Genomic DNA, 21,458 nt, shown 5'->3' on the forward strand with positions numbered 1-21,458 from the left:
TTCGTTCTTAATTCCGATCCCATCCAACCTTCTCTCTATTTATATGTTGAAGAATTACTGCATGTACTTCCAAGTGTTACGGGAGTAAACACGGCCAACCAAAATGACTATTTGACGAGCGTCTTCATGCTTTTGGGAAGATTGGGTATTGAGCCCTTGTTGGCACTCGCGGCTGTTGGTCGCATGAAACTCTGACTCCTAGTAGCGACGTTGGGAGCGAGGCTTTGCGACTGGCCAACTTTCGGACCGCCAACGTTCCGGGACTTCGGTCCGAAGGTTTTACTTACATTGGCCAAGAGTTGTTGTCCAACGCTGCTACCACTGCTGCTGCTACGTGATGTTACGATCCCAGGTCGACTGCGCGATCCATTACTATTTGTGCGTGCAGTCTCCGACACCGTCTGCAATTACGATGGAACAGTATTATTGAGATGAATCTTACGGAATTTGTGTATATATATAAGGAAGAAATTATTCATCGGTACGATTGGTTGTGAGTGCTAAATAATGATTATGATGAGAGTGGTTAGTAATAATTATCATTCTACTGTTTTTTTAATTTATGTATTCTTGTTCAACTCTCGAATTGCATACCAATCATTTATTCATCTCTATTAATATGACCAGACAATAAGTAGGAAATTCATCATTTACCTCTGGTGTAAATCACTTGATAATTTTGTTATAATTTTATCTAGACATCATTGTTGATAATTTTGTCACTTTTGTAACCGTCGCATAAATTTTCACTTAAATTAATTCTTGTGAATTTAGCAATCGAATATGACAATTATTTTACCAATAGTTTTAATTATGAACCACTAATAATGAAATATTTAATGACGAATAGACGCATCCATTATTTTATTTTATATAGTAAATAACTATATAATTGTTTATTATTCGTCTATACAACGATATAGGTAGATATAGAATTTTTCTAATCTTACTACACGTTACTATATTGCTTAATACAAAGTGTATTAAAATGAAAAATATTTAAAAATTAGAAATTTATATTTTATATTTGAGAACATTAAGTTCAACATTTGAATAGTCAGATAATCAAATTCTATAATAGACATTAATTATTAATGTGTATGTTTCGTCTAAACCTATAAAATTATATATTGTAATATCTCATTATTACAATGTTTAATAACGTTCAATATTTGTATAATACAGTTAATTACTTATTATGTATACTTATTTATACTTATTTTGTATATTATTTATACTTATTATATAAATAGGTATCGACAGAAGAGCGTAGGTATAAATTTCAACTCCTGAATTATGGAGCAAGAACAATTAAAACGACTTGGAACTGTTTTTTTTTTTAAAAGCTTTCATTTGTTTCGATTAAGAAAGTGTAAATGTAAACAAACTTTTCGGTGATAAGCAAATATTCGATGAAAGGTTAACTTACCCCTATGGATTTGCGGATGTTTCTAACCGCCGGTCCAACGCTACTACCGCTACTACTGCTCCTACTAGCAGGAATTTTGGTGGTGGATATTCTCGGGGTTAGAGGTCGCCTTTTTTCCTCGGAACCACTATTTGAGCCTGTGGAGTTCTTGCGCAGGTCGTTGGTAAGGGCGCGAATTGCCGAAGTATATCTGCCGAGGTGGGCGTGACCAGAACTTGGTCTGATGTTTCGCACCGTATTTACGGATGTTGCAGAATTAAGGGAACTGCGAGAGCTACGCAAACTACTACGTGAACCAGAGCGCTCGACCTCGTTCCTCGGGACGGCGTTCGATGACGAGCGCCTCGTACTCTCTAAACTCTTCCTGACAATGATAATAGTACCGCAATATCATTAACACATTCATTATCAACTTTATCTATACTGAAAGAAATTTATTTGAAAGGCAACTTTATCGAGAATTAATTAATCGAAACTGAAAAGAAATAAATCAAATTAGATCTTAATGAATCTCATTACCTGTAAATATATATTGAAAAAATAAACTATAGATTTATAAAACGTTATTATTAAATGTATAGCTATAGCAATTGTAAATAAATAATTTAATAAAATATACTTATTAAAAGCAATATGTATATATATATATATATATAATTCATAATTCAGATATTATTTATTTAAGTATTTTATATGATTCCAATTCAATTATTTTATGGGACAATTATTCAATTAATATTAAGAAATAAATATTTTTTTTAACAAATTACTTTTATTTCATAAATCAATATTTGGGCTTATTATGAATTTAATTCTTATTTAAAACAACAATTTTACTCAATTTATTACTTAAATTTTTTAATTTAAATCCTAAATAAAAATTTTCCGATTGTTAATTTATTTGTCTTGAAATATATTTAACTTTAGGATTTATAGAAGCTTAAGTAAAATAATAAATTTTTAAAAATGGAAATTTATATTTAGTAGGTAGCATGAAATTGTTACCAGCATTTAAAAATTAAATTAAATTTTAACATTCTATTTATTAATATTGTATTAAGTATTTAACAAATTATTAAAATTTAGATATTCTTAATTTGGATGTTGATTTTAATTCATAGATATTCAATAACTTTATTTAATCGAATAATATCAATAAGTTTTTTAACATTGGCATGATGAAATTAAAAATTTAATTTTTTCTATCAATTATATTGCAATTAATTCTAATTATTACTTATTTACTATTTTAATTTTTATTCAATCTATATATGAAAATATTGTTTTATACGAAAAATTCTAATTGCATCACTACGAAGATTATAATTGTGGATATTACGAAAGTAGCAGTACTGTCATTAAAGACTGGAATAGGGATTGAAGAGCGTACTGACCTGGTGAGTGGCTCCCTCTTTAAACTAGCCGTACGTTTAGGCAAAAAACTCGAGCCGTCTTGACCCTTGGTCATTCTGCCGCTAAAGTTATCCCTACTGTCTCGCCTATCAAAGCTTTTGATTTTAGCAATGTTCTTCTCGTGACTGACGATTTTGGAGCTGTCGCGCCTCTGAAGAGATTTAGTCATGGTGCTGCCAGCAATTGGCGAACCAACTTTAAGGCCACTACCGCCGCCTCCATCTACACCTTCACCATTAACAGGGCCGCTACCCCTGGCACCGCTTCCCGTGCGCCTGAGCTCCGCTGGTGAACAGCGAGTTGAGTCATGTGTATCTGTCTCATAATTACCAGAGGAGGCTTCTTGGCTTAATGTCTCGGAAACAAGACTTTGTGTCTCCTCGAAGCCTTCGTCATTGAGCTCGATTTCGCGTGCTTTACCAGTGTTCGTCATGCTTAGCTCTGGGATGTAGCGAGGAGTGCCCTTGCTGAATACAAGGCTCTGCCTTCCTTGAACTTGCTGACCCAAAGGATCGTAGTTTCTACTGCTCTCCTCGGATTTTAAGCTCCGCGATGGATTGTCGACCGCTGCTATATTAAATATCTTTCCTATTATATCATTAGAAATATTTTAGACGAGAATGGATTATTAGTAGAATTAGTTCATTTTAACTGGGAATTCGTGATGCATATATTATACGAAAAAAAGTAAATTTTAATTTAAATTGAAGATAATATTTCCAACAATACTAATATTTAAAAGGTATTAACATGTCATTTAACGATCATGAACTTTCATTTCAAAAGGAGATGTTGTTTTGAGTCCTTCAGGCATGAATTTGAATTCTAGTCTCGAATTGATGTATGTGGGAAAAAGGAAATTGGGTTGCTTTATTATTTATCGGTTTTCACTGACCATCAAGTATTTTGAGAGTGTCACTAGGCAGAATCTCGTCCGTAGGGTTGCTAATGAGTTCCGGCTCGTTCATCAATCTAAGAGATTCCTTGACTTGGCTAGGGTCGATCATACTGCGACGTCTCTCACGACTAGGTGTAGCCCTCTCGGGGTGAATGCAAGCCGCCTCGCGAGGTCGCGATTCTTGCATTACGGGACTGAGTACAGTATTAGTAACTGCAAGGACGGGAGCCGGTTGGGTAACAGGGAGTCGCGAACCTCGAGCACTTGCCCCGGAGAGCTGTTGCAGATCCTCGCCATTTTTGGTGATTTCTGCGAGGGCTGCCTCGATATCAGCGCGCTTAGCATCCCGACGTTTAAGCTTGTCCTGCCAAATACGGAGCATTGCATCGCCGTCGTTTTGTTCATCGGCCAGGGCAAGGCTGCTGGGTCGACGAGCCGCGGTGTTCGTGTGACCGGTGGTCAAAGTTCCAATGATATCTTCCAAACCACTCTCAAGTCCGACCTGGAGTTCAAGTTTTAGGCCGTCCTTATCGAGTGAAGGATCCTGACCTTTTTTGTAACGACGCGTGCGACGGGTGGCTGAGAATCTGTCGAAGTTACCTATCGAATACAAGCGAGTATTCAGGCTTTCTCCTACTTTATCCGATTATAGATATTATAATATTGCAATGACAAGAGTCTTTGATTTTCAAAGAGAAAGCAACTTCGTGTTAGGAAAAGGACGAAAATATTATTACTTGAGCCGTAAAAAGCACACAAATACTTGCTTATAAATAATAGTTTATTTAATCTCTTTTACTTAATATATAAAATTTACGTAAATTATTTTAATATTAATATTTTATAATTACTTTAATATATCAGAATTAATTAAAAAACAATTTGCATTAATGATAAAAGGATTTTATTGTTAATTTGATGTAATGGTGTAATTTTTAAGCCCATTTATAAATCAATAAATAATTTTTAAATACTTGTTTCGTAAAAAGAATATTTTTCGAATGATTATAATACATTAAAAAGTCAAGCACGAATATTTAAATACAATACCTGAAGTAAAGATAATTTCGTATAAATTAAAAAAAACAAAGTTATTTAATAAAGCTTAGATTTTCTTACCTTTTTCTTATATATTCGAACTATATATAATAATATACTTAATATAATAAATTATAAATTATCATATTTAAAATATGAATGATAAAATATTTGTTTGATATTTAAGTATTTTAACATGAATTGTTTTATTTCATAAATTCTTTAAATAACAAAGGTAATTATTTTTTATGCTAATTTTTTATTATATTCATTACACAGAACAGATTTATAATTTATTTCAGTTTATATTGATTGAATCTTGATCATTTATTAAATGGATTTAAATTACTTCTATAGTTATTCTTAAAATTTAATAAATTTATTTTTATTTATTATTTTAAATTTTTATATATTAATGATTTTCTTTGCAATAAAATTTTAATAAATTTTACGTAACTGATTTTTCATTTTCATAATAATGAATAAAAAATAGATATACGATATGGGAGGAATACGTTAAAGTATTATCAAGATCACGTCAGGAGAAAATAACTTTCACGAAACTTAATGAGAAATTTTCAAGTATTGCCTTTGAACTTGAATTCGTACAACAGTAAATAAAAAGTGGATATCTACCGCTGCCAAGGTCCATGCAGGAATTATTAGCATCGCAGTTAGTCGTGGTCGGTGTCGTCGTGGAGGCTGTTGACGGCGTCACCGATGACGCGCGATCCCTCTTAGAAGTATCCTTGTCGATAAGTTTGATATCTTTTGACGGACTAAAGAGTCGCCTAGTTGCCGGGGGTGTCTCGATATTATCCGAATCAATTTCAATTTTGTCACTTATACTTTCGGAATCTTCGGGACTGCGTTTGTTCAATTGGGATAACCGTCGCGACGTTGGTGTTTGAGGCTTTGTAGTCGGTGTACGCAGGTAAATCGTCAGCTCGTCGAGGCCTCCATCCACACCAACCGGTTCCGATACTTTGTTTTTCTTACGCTCTTCTTCACGAATTGCCTGTAGCAACCAGACGTATATATACTAATAGAGGATTACTCTTCGTATGCTTCATTCTTAACAATTACAACTCTTTAATCTGTATTTCATTATTTTTATTTTGATGTCGTCATAATATGCGCATTATTAAAGCTTGAGTTCTTTAGTAGCTTTTATATTTTTAAGTATTCATAATAAAATTAAGGTAATTATTATTAAACTCAGTACTTATTACAATACTTATTATAAATAGTAAATTTATTTCTTAAATTTGGAATAGCAATTCTTTACAAGCACGATAATTCAAATTCAATTAAAATGGGTAGCTATTCTCAAAATAATATTTAAGTTATATTTATAATATTTTCGCATAATTAATTTATATTACAATTATTTTTTTATATTAAATTAACTTTGTAACCTATATTGTATTTTAGATTTTCTACATATATTTTTATTCGCTGAAAATACTAATTATTTCATGAATTTTTTAAAAATGGATTTAAAATTTTATGACCGCGGTTTAATCTATCCTAATTAATATGTATATGTATCTATCTAATTATTTGGTACTTATTTTTAAGAAATTATGAGATTAAATTGATTTTTTTTTTTGAAAATTCAAATATAACAGGTAGTCATAAATTAAAAAACCATTATGTATTGGCGTACTTGTAAAGTACTTGATCCAAGAATATTGTCTGGATTGAGTCTAGATCGAAGTCTACGAGAATATCGAGCATCACTATCCTCAATACTACTTGGCACATTGAGGCTGGACTTCCTCCAAGGAGATTTATCTTTTTGTAATGATGTTGGTTGAGCTTCTATTAATTTAAAAAGAGTGTTTTAATGGAAGGTCCATATAATTTATTGAAACTATTATTTTAACACCCCGATATTCAAGTAAACATTACCTTCGATAGCTTCCATTGTTCGCATAACATCGGTTTTTTCGACAGATGGACGCCAATCGTATTTTTGGTATCTGTCGCTATTCGATATATTGTCCTCGGCAAAGGCATTCAACTGTGAAATTTTGCCTTCGTTCTCTACAAGTTATTTAAAAGTACATTTTAAAATAAATAAATAAATCGTTGATTAAGAGATTTAAAAAGATATTAAAAATAGTTTTAAATATACCTGAGTCTTCGAAGGATCGGCGGTTAGCTTGTCGTTGTCTAGTTTTTCGTTGAAGCTTTTCACCCGCACGCTCTTCTTTTTCATTCTCCGTCAGCCAAGCTTCAATCTTTTGTCTCCAAGCTTTCCTGTTAACATTATAATCAATGAAATTGAATTATTTATTATATTTACAAAAAAACTTTTCTTATAAAATTTATTAAATTGCCGTTTGATATAATAGGAAATAAAACAAATAAGGAAAATGTGTACTATATCAGTATACATAACGTTTACTGAAATATTTCTTCATCCATCTTTCCCGTTTCCTATTAATTGACAGCAACATTAACATATTTCGTAACCTCTATGTGGTATAAATATTCTTTTGTGTTTAAGGTTTACATATGTGAATTTAAATTATAGAAGTATGTACTGAAATCTTCTAGGTTATCAAGATTAAAAAGCATTAATTAAATGTTTGAATTCAATCATCTATAAAATTACAAATCCTATCAAAATAGCATACATTTCTTTTGTGATTAAATAAATTAATTTTATTGCTTTTCTGTAAAAAATATGTCATTTAATATGATTAAATATTCATTATTAGAATGTATCAAATAACAATATGAAAAATTGCAATATAAATAAGGAAAATATAATTAAAATAATTAAGATATTTATTAACTATGTAGAAAATTGATAATGAGTAGATAATTTATCAATTACAAATGTTTGGATAGTGTCATATTTTTTAGATTGATTTATATTTTCTTTGTATAGGAAAATAATATATTATAATTTTAGCAATCATCGAACTTTTTAAAATACCTATTTATAAAAAATATCTATTGACCGATTATCTTACCCAGTAGGTTTCGTTTCTTCTTCGTGTAAGAAAGACTTGCTTTCGATGAGTGGAGATGGTGAACTCGGCCTTTCACGATCACCAGAGAAATCGGCGTTCAATAAATCTCCTCGCCGTGGTTGTCCGCGTGCTCGCTTTGCCCAGGAACGATCTTAACAAAATCTTTGTAGTTACAAAAGTCTTGCTTGTCAAACAAAAGTATAAATTAAAAAAAGGAAATTGAAGGTACCTAAACTACCCCATGACTTTCGCTCTCGTATATTATCCTGGCCAGTTGTACGTAAAAAGTCCATTAAGTTACCGTCGTCATCTTCACATGGGATGCGACTCCGTCTTCGACGTAAGGTTCCATTTGGTGTTATATCTAGAAAACAATGAAAGTCTATTGATTACGTTTACTTTATATAAATAAATATATGAACTGTCGTAAATTCTAAAGAATAAGCAGTACACTTGTATGTAAGTACGAACGCCAGCGTATGTGTATGTGAATAATAATGTTTTTTAACATTATTTAATATTTTTAAAATACATTTTTTGAATTTTGAACTTTTACATTTTAACATATAAATGAAGTATGTATTTTATGGTAGGTATTTAAAAAAGTACCTGGTGAATAAGTATCTTCTTTGGTAGAGAGTTGATCAGGACCGCCCGAACAAGAGCCTAAACGTCGACGAATATTAGGCGATCCTGTAGTTGATATGTCTTCATCTGACGTTACGATGCCGTTCTGAAGTCTTTTTATCTATTAAAATAATATGCAAATTATTAAGATTGCTATTTTTTTATCGTTTGTTTTTATAAATCTCTTATAATGTAGGACTAACCTTGGTATCGCGACTATAAGATTTTTGTGGCATTCCATTTTCCAAAGAGTTATAATCCATCAAATAACAATCAGATTCGGAATTCGGAGTTTCAGCTTGATTGTTCACTGAAAAATGTTTAAAATTCTTTTATGGACTTAAATTATTGTTCAAATTTATCAGATGACTTTTGGTATGTGAATTATAATTGAAAAATATTTTCATCTAAAATAATACGAAATCATTTTTAAAAATTTCACTGCAATAGATAAACTAACTTTATATTAAATATAAAAAAAATTTCGCGGAACTTATTGGATTAAGTATCGAAGCCAAAGATATTTTATATATCTTTATTTATTATTCGCTGGAATTGAGGTTTAATATACTTTTTATGTACCTATGATTTTAATTTGAATATTTCATGATAACGGTATAGCAATAATATAATATACATAATTATCCATATATTATAATATTATCTAAGCAATAATATCTAGTAAAATAATAATATTAATCCATTTTATTACTTCCTATTTAATAAAAAAATTATGTATATATATATAAAATAAATTTTTTTCATACATAGGCGCTTTTTAGCTAGTAGCTGGTCCTCCCTTTGCTTTCGTCTGGCAAGCACCTGTTCCTCTTGAATTCTTCGTCTTTCATTCTCCGCCACTGCTTGATTAAACTTCTGACAAAACTGATGGAAGATTTTAAAACATTCCTCAATTTTGAAAGTGTTAAAGTCCTCACAAAAAAACTCGGCAAGAGTGCGTTTAACGCCGTCAAGCTCCTCCATATCCCTTTTTAGCTGCGCCATTTCTTGCTCGGCCATCTGTAGAAATTGGGCCATTTGATTTTGAATATCGAGTTCGGTACTGGGCAGCTGTATTTGGCTTCGTATTTTCTTTATTCTTGTATCTAGTGCATTAAATTCGTTCATCAACTGCTCGACCGTTGTTCTAGTAAATTTAACAGAAAGGAAGCATTGTGTTTAAAATAAAACCATTTTTTACTCATTGTACTTTGATAAAGGAATGAAATTATTATCTAATAATACATCCATAAAATTGATGCAAATAAAGTAATATTTACTTTGTAGCTGAATCAAGAGCACTCATTCCTCGAGCGAAATTTAGTAAATCCTTTCTTTTCCGTTCAGCTTGCTACAGTAATTATAATAAATAAAAATTAAAAAAATTATTGATACCTTTAATGTCCTAAATAAATAAATAAATATATGTATATATTAATGCAATTATTTACCATTGCTACATAATGTATAAGATTCATCCCAGGCTTATTGGCACGAATTTCAGTTAATTTTTGAAGAGATGATAATTTCACACCAGCAGCATTTCCTGCATAACCGCCCTGATTAATAAAATAAATTTTTTCTGTTGTAAAACTTTTAAATTATAATTTTTTAATTTATATATTATTGTTATTTTATAAATTAAATAAAATAAAGACAGAATTAAGTACTTTGAAGAGTTAATACACTATTTAAAAATTAATTAAAGGACTGCAACATATCACATATATTGATAAATATCTATATGTAATATGAATGCTCAAAATTTACTTACTGAATTTAAAAAGTTTCCAGCCACTAATACCATATAAAGCACCTCTTGTAAAGACTTGTTTGTCATAAGATCCTCGCCAGCGAGAATCATCGAATTTATACTTGGTTCAAGGTAACTCATGTTCGCTGCAAATTCTTCCTTTAGTAGCATACATTCAATGCGTAATTTATAACTGTAGAGTAGAACAACAGTGACAAGTAAATATGTAATTGACAAGTTGAAAGTAAATATGTGAAAAGTAGAATTTGGAAAAATTATTATGAACAAGAATGTTCTATGATAAAATACTTTACTAAAATTGTTTATATATTTTTACTTTCATTAGCTACATTTCAAGTTAAAATCTGATATTAAAAATAACTGTAAAAACTATATAATATTCATATATAATAATAAAGAATATTACAAATTTATATTATACATGCAATACTATTTATACAAAAATTATAGTTATTCAATGCAATAATATATCATTTTCGATACAATCTTCGTATTCCATAGAAGAAAGAAAGCCCGCTATTTTAAAAAATATTATAAAAAATGAAAACTTATCAATGCAATATTAATTACTTTGGTACTTGAATAAGCTGTAAGAAGAATTTCTCAGCGTTTCCGAGCTTCGACTTATCACCGTCAAAGCTTTTAAGCATTTCGAGTTCGTCGACCTCCGGCAAGATTTTTAGCAGGCCTCTTAGTTTCTCAGCACCAATATCATCGTGCCCACCGTCTTTGATTAGTTGAATTATATCTTCATTTGAACTATAGGAAATAAGCCTTTTTATATCTCAATGTTATTTATGCAGATTGCTATGAACTTGCACATATGTATGTGCATTATTTCATTTTTATTGGTGAAGTAATGGTTTTAAGTATACAACAAAGGTTCGATGCGGCTCTTACCTTCTGAATTGCTTTAAAAATATATTAACGTTTAAGCTCCTCTTGCCATCAAGTAATGCAATCTACAATTAAAATAAATAATTTATAAGATAAAAGTTTGTTAATTGAAAATTAGTTTGTTTCGATACTATATTTTGATATATTATTTCGATACAAAAAAATATATAAATGTTTATGTTTTGAAATAACAAATCATATTCAAAATGCTTACTTCCATAGGTTCACGACGTCGTCTATCAGTATCCACTCCATTGCCAAAATTGTTGGAATATGTAGTATTGACTGGAATCATGGGTGGCACTTGTTGACAAAAAAGCCCTTCCATTTCTGCCCAGTCTAAATCCGCCATCGGCGAATTTTGATGCTCGTTAGCAACTAGAGACCAAATGTTTCTTTTGCCAATGACCTACATGTAATTGAAAACAAACAAATAATATACAATGCATAATGCCATATTATGTACATATGTATATAAATTGTAATTATTATAGAAAAGTTCAGAGCAAACAACGAGTGTTTCGTGTTTCGGTGTCATATTTTAAGCAGTTAATTCAAGTATAATGTTTCAAATATTTTCCCAAACAGGACAAATCATAATTAGATAATAATTAAATAGTAAAAATTAAAGTGACATAGAAGCAAAATTAAAAATGTTGAATTAAACCTTGTGGTTCGGTATCTTGTTCCAGTTGATGGTTTTCATCTTGGTCTTGGGGGTGGGTATTTCCTGTTGCGGTAGGAGTTTGGCGCTGTTGTTGGGTGGTTCCGGGGTGGGAACGCGAGTGGGAATCGGCGTTTGGAGTGGTGGGGGCAATGGCGGGGGTACTTCCATAGGAGCATTTGGTGGTGGTGGCGGGGGTCCAACAACAAGGAACGGCGGTGGGGGCGGAGGCGGCAGTATGAGAGTCGGCGGGGGCGGAGGTGGCACGGGGCTCGCATTCGTTGTCATCGTTGTTGCTGTGGAGGTCGTCGTCGGCACCGAGGACTTGCGACTGCCACCGCAGGTCTGATCGGTACCTCGACAGTGGCAGCATAGATTCGTCTGAATTTGCCAATTTTAAACAGATTTAATAAAAACTACTTCATTTTCTTCAATATAATTAAGAACATAATTTATAAGATGGTGTCTATTTATTGTCTTTTAAGTATTGTAAATTTTAAAATTTACTTTTAATGTATGATACTTTTTTGAAGTAGTAAGTTGCGCGTTATTTTATGACCTTGATTATTATAATGATTTATGTTTTGTTGTAATTCAGTAAATATTCGATGTTACAAGATTTTAAGTGAAATTATTATGTGCATTATTAATCATATTTTAAAGAATAATATAGTTCATATTGACTAAATAAAAAGTAAGTCTTTATATATAAATATTTACATGAAAACATAACGATCTAACTTAATGCTTTGTATAAACGTATATTTAATTTTATTCTATTTAATTTTTAAAAATTTTTTATTTAATATTTAATATTTAATTTATTTAATATATTTAATTTTTATATAAATTATTTTATATATAAAATATTTAATCTATTTAATTTTATATGAATTTCTAACTATTTAAAATTATTCTGCCATTAATTAATAAGAGGAGAATTTGAAGTAAATACAAAACATAGTAGGATTTGAACGTTAAGCTCAGCATTCTTAGATCACGTCGTTATTCGAAGCAAAAAAGTGTATCCAATGAATAAGAATAGTAACCTGTAAGCTCGGTGATCTCAAGAGCTTGGTAGCATCCTCTCGGTTCTCTAATAATGTGGCTCGATGGACCAACGTTTCGGCGGTATCCCAGGCAAGATCGCTTGCCGCCTCTTTAGGATCAAGTCGCAATAAATGCTGTAGTATGCTCAGGAATGGAATTTCTTGAGGTGTGTCTGCGACCTATACATAATATAAATTTGCTAATTATTCGTTATTCTCTTCTGTTGTTTACCTGAGCACAAAATGTGGGACAATTTATAATTTATATTTATTTAAAATTGTATTAATTAAAGTAACACATAGGCGAGATAGAAAGTTATAGTTTATAACTTATAATAAATCTATAAAAAGTTATAATTAGTTATAATATATAGTTGCAACGTTATTAAGTCCAATGATAGACGATTGCAAGTGCGACAAATAAAATGAAAAATAGAGCTAATTTCACATGAAAAGATTAAGTTAAAATAATTTATAGATCCATTGAAATAAGTATTAGTGACACCAATAATATAAAGATCAATTAGAAATAATTATTTCAAAACTGTATTCAAGTAAATTCATCGAGTGGCGTATGTCATTAGTTCTCGAATCTCGCATAACACCACTAGCTGAACTTCTCCTGAATCATCGTTATCTTTCCACCAAGGTTTCGAGCAGTATAGAAATGTAAGGCTTGGCCTCACCTGTCCAAGGATGGCGTAAAAGACATCGACGTGTGAGGATAGATCGATGCCGGGTGGGCCTTGATTCGATAGCTCCTCGTCCGTGTCCCTTTGGTCGTCGAATACGTCCAACTGTACCCTGAGATCCGGCACGTGGCTCTTCTCCTTCCTGAAACGGAGATACCTGGTGAGCGGTGGGTGCGTGGATGGACTCATGACAGCGCATCATTGCCGCCAAGTCGATGTCAGAACGAAACCGCACTCCCCTGTCACCATTCGACAATGCCGGACGCGCACGTACGTGCGTTCGACCGCATATGAACTTTCGTATGCGTTGTAGTCCGCGGGGACAAACCTAAGTAGACTTACAATGATTGGTGGCTAAGACTGTCATCAATACAGCTCATCGGGCCGGATGAATGCAGTTAAAGGCGGCAACGGCGACAGTAGCAGCAGTCCATCGGAACCGTTACACTTAACGGCGAGTCGCGACGGCCATTGTATCGCGAAATCAACAGAGCACGAAGCAGCTGATGAATCAGTTTGCCCATGGCAAACGTCAATTATCGATTTACGGCAGCATTAATTCATTGATTAACAGAGTGCTCACGGCCCACTAATCTTTTGTATCCAAAAATCTTTGGCAATATCTTTTAATTTTAGCTTGTTCCTGACTCCCTGCGCTTCTTTGACATGCTTTATTGCTGTGATTATTCATAAGCACCAACGTCGGAGAGATTATATTGTGAGCGAGACGATTATACGAAGCTGCAAAATGTCTCTACAAACGCTCGAATCGTGTTAAACGGCACCGGATGTGTTTTTTATTTTACTATACATAAGAGTGCGCTGTTCGAACAGACGTTCATTTGTTATTTTAAATTATTCAATGAATTTACTATAAAATTTTTATAATAGAAATTCATGAAATAAATATTCATTATTTCATATGCCTTGGGCATTATATACTAAATATACGGTCATTATGAGTTTGTTTAAAAGCACATAAACTTAAGAAATTATTTTCAATGATGTCAATATACTAATTTATAAATACATTAAAAAAATTGAAGAAATTATTTAAATATCTAATGCTGAGTCCTATATCTTTTTATGTTATTGTTCATTTTGATGGCAGGTTAATTTGAATTGTTATGAATTAACATTATAATTATCAAAGTAAATTAACAATTATTATATAAATATTTACTCTTATATTTACTATAATATATTTGAATAGTAAATTTTTTTCTTTTAATTTTTTCTTTTATATAATTTGAGAATTATCATTTAGAATACAAAAAAAAATTTCTATATATGTAGAATAATTTAGTTTTAAATAATATTAAAAAATTTTAAGTCATGAAATTTATTCCATGATATTTTTTCCCCGGTATATGTGGAATACTGACAGAAATCTTACTACTTATTTTAGGGCGGTTATTTTAAATATAAACCAGCCACATACTAGCGTGAATCACACAAAACTTGCATCTATGTTTAATTTTGATTAGGTTTCACATTTTTAGTTTAATTATAGCTATTATAGAAAATTTCATAACAATTGAACATTATAATCTATATTAACCGCGAGATACTTTTATACTGTAATTAAATATAAAAATATTATTCTAAACTCTTCATCAATTTATCCGAATAAATAGTTATTCATTAACATCTAACGAATTGGTGTTTTAATTAATTTTTATAAATTGAGTTTTTCAGTAAAGTTATTTCGATATATCTTCTGTTATTGTAAATGTAATAGCAGTGATTCATTTATACAAGTATCATTCGAAATGTAAAAGTAATTGTAATTCTTATTCTTATTAAACACCGAATTTTTAAAATGAATGATAACTTTTGTTAATTATAATTTGTAAGAATATCGCTTGAATAATAATAATAATAATAGTAATAATAATAATAATAATAATAATAATAATAATAATAATAATAATAATAATAATAATAATAATAATAATAATAATAATAGTAATAATAGTAATAGTAATAATAATAGTAATAATAATAAAACAAATAAAACGAAGAACAGAATAAAAATATAATGATGTGCAAGTTTGTTTTTCAGTAAGAGCAAGAGAAAATATGTTACACGTACTATTGAAAACTGTAGAAACTAAATCAACATAAGTGGTATCATTAGTCCATTCCGAAGATTGCGCCACACTTATCTCGCTGAACACATGTATGTGTTGCTTTGTAAAATGGGATCTAAATCAACAATGGTTTAATGCTTGCGGTATATGACTGCATTCGTAGGCTTGGAGTATAGAACAATTTCATCCTATAAAAAGTGTAATTACACGCCTACGAAAATAGAAATGGTCTACCATAAAAAAAGGAGAAGTGAGCTAAAGAAAAGAAGAATGAAAGAAGGAAGAAATGAACGTGCGACAGATGGTGAAATGGCGGCAGTGGAAGGGGTTTTGCGAGAGTGCGTAATAGAAAATGAAAAAAGCGCGTGAAAATTTTACACCCACATACGCACACTCTCATACAAAAAGAGACACAAACGTCGGAGTAACTCGTGAGCTGCAGTAGAATGTCGAAGCCGAACAGAGGAGAGACAGTGTGTAAACTGGAAACTTGGCAGCATGAGGGAGCGACAGCCAGATTCCGGCTCTCTATGTATCCATGGAGGTGTGCGATAAGGTCGGTGCTTGATCTTTATTTAAGGGCTCGCACGCACAAAAGTACGCGGTGCCGAGAAACAAAATCGAGAATACGGACAACTAATGTAAAAGGGTACCGGTCGTCTTTTGAGTGCGCTCACGCTTCTCGGGAAGTTAAAACTATCAATCGTTGCGCGCCTCCAGTCGTCACAGCCACTGCTATGACGGTGGCGGCTTCGGCAGCTACGGCAGCTACGGCAGTGGCGACGGTGGCGGCGGTGGCGGCGGTGGCGGCGGTGGCGACGGCGTCGGCTGCGATGTCGTCGTTGTCGTCGTCGATCTGCAGGTGCATCTCTCTCTTTCTTCGGAATTTTCTGGTCTCGAGGTTAATTCGGGATGATCTTTCTGTCTCTTGATTTTCATGTGAAGCAAGAGAGGGGGCGCAAGTGGAAAGAGCTTTCTCCCTTCCACTTCCCCTTCTGATTCAGACGCCTGTCCCTAGTCTCCTGGTTCTCTTGTCTCTAAAGGTCTCTAGGAATGTGAAGAGATGAAGAGAAATGCAGAAAGAGTGAAAGAAAAACGGATGCCGAGAGCGAGAAAAGGAGAGGATACCATAGGTTGTCTGGATTCTATTTCTCGCTTACTGGCGGGATGCTACTATCGCTGTGACTCGGTTGATCATCTATCTGTCTCTCCACGTGCTTTCTTTGTAAAGTTTAGTTTGCACTTCGGACGAGCATACGAATAATGTTATGAGGTGCCTATCGCACGTTCCTCTCCGTGGAGAGAAAGAGACAGAGAAAGAGAGAGAGAGAGAAATATTGAAGATCTATTGGATTTTTCTGTAATACTAAGTTTTTAATTTTTTTTTATTTAGCCATTTCTTAATGGATTTTTTTAATTCATTTGGAAGCACTGTCTTAATGAATCGAAATTTAATGTTACAGTACTATTCTATCACCTAATAAGAAGTATATACGAAATTTTTCTTATTTAAACCTAGTTCTCTCCTGAATGGGTTGTATTTTATGTTTCTGGTCATAGACTTTAAGAATTTGATTGTGCAATAAGCATAAAAATTATTTAAAAATGCTCTAGCCATATCTCTTCTTCATTTTTAATAATTTTTTTAAAAAATTATTTGTGTATATAAAATGCAAGCTAGAACCAGTATATTTGATTAAAATTATATTATTCTAATTATTATTCAAAAAGCTTTTACGAATATATAATTAATATATAATAATTAAAAAAGATGCACTTTTGAAACTATCAATAATTTGCAGATAAGAAATATTCAAGTTCAAGTGATTCTACTTTTAAACAGTATTCTCATATATGAAAGGATTTCGAATAATATAGCTCTAAAGAATCCCCATGCAATAAATTTTATAGTTTTGTATAGCATATTTCTTATTATAATGCATTATGTATTGTATACAGAAGTATACAATTAATTTCTATAAGTTCTTAGACTTTTTACGTATCAGACTATTTATAAGATATTTTACTTGTATAAAAATTTATTATTAATACAACTGTAATTTTACTATGGTTAAATTTTACTTACGTAAATAATGCTGAAAATAAAAATTTATGTAAATTTTGTATATAGATTATTATAGATTACTTATATTGTAATATAAGTGACTGTAGTTTTTCAATGTTAATTCATATACGTGAACTGTTTATTTATTATGTTTGTTCAAAACAATTTTTCATAGAAAATGTAATAAACTAATTTTAATGCTTTCCTAGTAAAATAATTTTAATATATAATTAAGAAATATTAAGAGTGAATCAATTTTTTATGATATTAATGTATGCTTATATTTAGCTTTTAGTATATAAGATTACTTACCGAAGATCGTTGAGAATTGGGAGAAGCTTGAGACCTACAAAAATACTTTTATTAATTACAATTACTTTTCATCAAAAACTTATTTTATTTAACTTAATAAAAAATTATATTTTTTTATAATTAATGTTAATTTCTATATAGTATTTAGTAATTAAATAAGTAATACTTTATTATTATTTCAAGGAATATAAATCAATTAAATATAGTGTTGTATTTTATGATCTGTCAAATGAGAATTATCATAGAGACGTAATTACTACAAAATATACAAAGTTTTTGATAAATCATTGAAAAATTATTTCTATTAATACATAACTAATACTTAAAATATAATATAGATTACCATAACAATGAAAAGAATAATAGATTAAATATTTGTATGCAATATTATATATATTAAGTAATAGAATCCTGGGTAGTTTGTATAATATACTTGTATGTAAAGTATAATAATATAGAATATAATAATGGGTTTTGGTTGAAATTAACATTGTGGATTTATTTGATACAGTTGAATGGAATTTAAAATACTAATTGGATGCAAGTTATACTATATAGAAAGAAAAATTCAACATTAGATGAATAGAACTTAATAAAAAAATCATGTTTTCCTACTGCAAATTTATAAATGAATTATACCTATCGTAAAAAATGAAAAAAAAATGTAACGTAACTTGTAATAATTAAATAACAAGTAAATTCTTACATAAAGTACATCAAATAAAAAGTGCTAATAATTGATATAATAACATAATGACTTTTTAAAGAATGCACTAAATGTCATATAATCTGTAAGGAATTAGAAGCATAAAGAGTAAGAAAATGATATATCACATTCGACATTATAATTAGTAATCAAAAGTTTCCTGAAATTGTAAATCCTTCATTATTTATAATTACTAATACTTGTAAAAACGATTTCACTTTATCAATATAAATATATTCGTACAAAATATTGACTTTTTTATTTATATATATAAATTAACTAGTTACTAGTAACGTTACTAGTCCACCATAAAAAACATAGCTGTTATTAATTTTAAGTTTTCTATATCTACAGTAATATAAGGAAGTAAAAGTTATTTATGATTAAATAATACAAACACATTTTGTTATATAACAATAATTATTTATATTACTTTTAAAATTATTTGATAACATTGACTTTTGATGTAAGGATAACTCTACTGATAAAACCCATGAATCAATATGTTCGTATATAACAATAATACTACTTTTTCAAAATAATTACTATTTATTATTATTTATTAATATTTATTATTTTTATTACTATTTTTAAAAAATTACGACAATAAAATAAATAATCACAAATAATCAAAAACATTTAGTGTGCCTTTTTTATGTAGAAATTTTTATATAAATTTTATATTTTATAAAAATATAAAATATAGAAATATAAATATTTCATAGAAAATTGAAAGCATTTTGATTATATATTAATCGGTATATTGTAGAAATCATAATTTAAATAACGAACGTTCTTCTGAATGCTGCATCAACTGGTCAAGAAAAAACAGCAGCAAATCTCGCAATATTTCCACATTAAAATTCTATGTACCTTGAAGTGAATTATTTTGAATAATATAATGTACAAATTATAAAAGCACTGAACAATAAATACCTGAGCTTTCTGTTAAACGTAAATTCGAATAAATTAAATACTCGTAATTATTCTTAAAAGCGAATAAATCGAATAATCCTTTAGTTGTTTACGCCAATCTCAATAGAGAGTAATCTTATCGCACTCACCGATAAACTCGTTTCTGATCCGTATGCGGTCCTTGAGGACCGGTGCGGAAATGACTAGACAGTTGATGAATGCCAGTAGCGCCGTCTGGTAATCCTCGGCCGTTGCTTTTCGCAACTCGTCGACAACGAGAAGAAGCCGGTAGCGCACGCCTTTGTGCTCCTGTGGGCAAGAAATATCGTGACAGGATTTTATCACCAACTAAAATAGTGTAGAATAGCGTCGGGATAAGTAATCTAGTAAACTCATTGTTTTGCAGGTACCAACACACCAAATTATTGCGCATCAGCGTGATGGGGATATTGTTATTTCAAAGCCTCGTGTTTTATCCATATATGCATATATGTATATAATATTAAGATTAATGTGTATAAGATTTCTTTTTTCAGTTCTTGATAATTTGTCTATGCTATTGCTACAATTTTTTTTTAATTTACATACGTATATAATTGTAAACCCGTGTAACTGCTGGGAATGCTTTTGCAATGCTTATTTACCGCGCCATAATAGAAAGTAACATGCTTCGCAAAATCTGTCAGATTTAACAAAGTCTAAATTAATTCGGATATTTTTTTTAATAATTCGATAAGAGTATTAAAATAAAAATTACATTGTCGTGATTTTGAAATAACTTTATATTTTTAGGTTGTTTGTGCTTGTAAAAAAATTAATGTTTTTTGATTGATATTTTTTATCTTGGGTTTGTATAATGAATCATGTAATTTTGTTTTTTCATAACGAGATAAGATTTCCTTTTCCAGTTCTTAGTAAATTGTCGAAATTATTTCTTTAATCATTTTTATTTTTATTAATTAGTTAGATTTTATTTTAGTACTACGCTTTGCTTATTAAATATCATAAAGTGTAGTTTAACACTAAGAGATTTAAAATTTTCCAAAAATTTTTCGATATATAAGAAAATTAAAAAGATGCATTTATGATTTATGTTGTCAATAAGAGTTTGTATATGCGTTTTATATTATAGTTTTCAATGGCAAATAGTAAATAATTCATTAGTTTTTAAATAATTTAATATTTGTAATACGTATAGTAATAAAATCAAATTGAAAGTGTGTAAATAAATCATTTCTTAAATTACACAAAATTAGTCTACATTTAGTCTTTTACGGAATTTTAAATTATATTTTTAAATATAAATATTACTCTATAATATATAGTATTTTTTGCGAGATAAGAAATACATATTTTTAAGATTTTTTATATTTACCTGGTAAATGTGAAGAGTGTCGATTGCACGTTGTCGTCCATCTTGACTGTAAACGCAGAGAGCCGAGAGTAACTCGACGACTTGCTTCTTCACGGATGGACAAGCTGTATCCAAAGCTGCGTCATAAATGTTGGTTTGCACAATGGTAACAGCACGGGAAACAGGATATAAATTGTGTAACTGATAAGAAATTGGAGAGAAAAATATATACACTTATCTGTGGGCTTAGCTTACCGGAAGCAAGTTTGTCGCAGTAGTCGGCGTTATCCACAATGTAGTCGAGACCAACATTGGAATCCATATTGACTGCATTTGTAATAACACTTGTGTCGATCTGAAATGAATAAATATATTATTTGAAAGTGCTCTCGTATTATCGAATTTATATATATATATATATATATATATATATATATTAAAATTAAAATAAAATCTATCGCGAATACGTACTCGAAACTTAATTTGTAATAGGTAATAATTAATTATAATTTATATAAGTTAATTATATATATATATATATATAT

The 21,458-nt window shown here is 30.4% G+C and overlaps 1 protein-coding gene across 1 annotated transcript; it reads right to left on the reverse strand.

Moving 5' to 3' along the window:
• On the reverse strand, positions 1–21,264 carry form3 (FH2 domain-containing protein formin 3). The gene is made up of 27 exons (XM_011505874.1): positions 21,169–21,264; positions 20,935–21,050; positions 19,709–19,868; positions 17,939–17,972; positions 13,463–13,610; positions 12,777–12,956; positions 11,731–12,108; positions 11,278–11,472; positions 11,067–11,128; positions 10,737–10,925; positions 10,167–10,338; positions 9,844–9,951; positions 9,673–9,743; positions 9,160–9,539; positions 8,596–8,702; positions 8,375–8,513; positions 7,995–8,129; positions 7,766–7,916; positions 6,919–7,043; positions 6,693–6,827; positions 6,448–6,602; positions 5,415–5,796; positions 3,738–4,340; positions 3,095–3,412; positions 2,824–3,058; positions 1,430–1,793; positions 1–401 (listed from the first exon to the last, which is right to left on the reverse strand). Exons 1-27 carry the CDS (start codon positions 21,233–21,235, stop codon positions 108–110), a joined length of 5,403 nt encoding a protein of 1,800 aa, XP_011504176.1. The 5' UTR covers positions 21,236–21,264; the 3' UTR covers positions 1–107.
• Positions 21,265–21,458: the final 194 nt, after the last annotated feature.

The sequence above is a fragment of the Ceratosolen solmsi genome, unplaced genomic scaffold (assembly GCF_000503995.2).
Source record: "Ceratosolen solmsi marchali unplaced genomic scaffold, CerSol_1.0 scaffold7, whole genome shotgun sequence".
NCBI lineage: Eukaryota > Metazoa > Arthropoda > Insecta > Hymenoptera > Agaonidae > Ceratosolen > Ceratosolen solmsi.

Excerpts from the sequence above, each read along its gene's own strand:
- form3 (XM_011505874.1), bottom strand. The coding sequence starts at position 21,235 with ATGGATTCCAATGTTGGTCTCGACTACATTGTGGATAACGCCGACTAC. Across the intron at positions 12,109-12,776 it reads TGAGATCACCGAGCTTACAG|ACGAATCTATGCTGCCACTG; the intron begins GTTACTATTCTT and ends TGGCAAATTCAG. Across the intron at positions 9,744-9,843 it reads TTATACATTATGTAGCAATG|CAAGCTGAACGGAAAAGAAA; the intron begins GTAAATAATTGC and ends TAATTACTGTAG.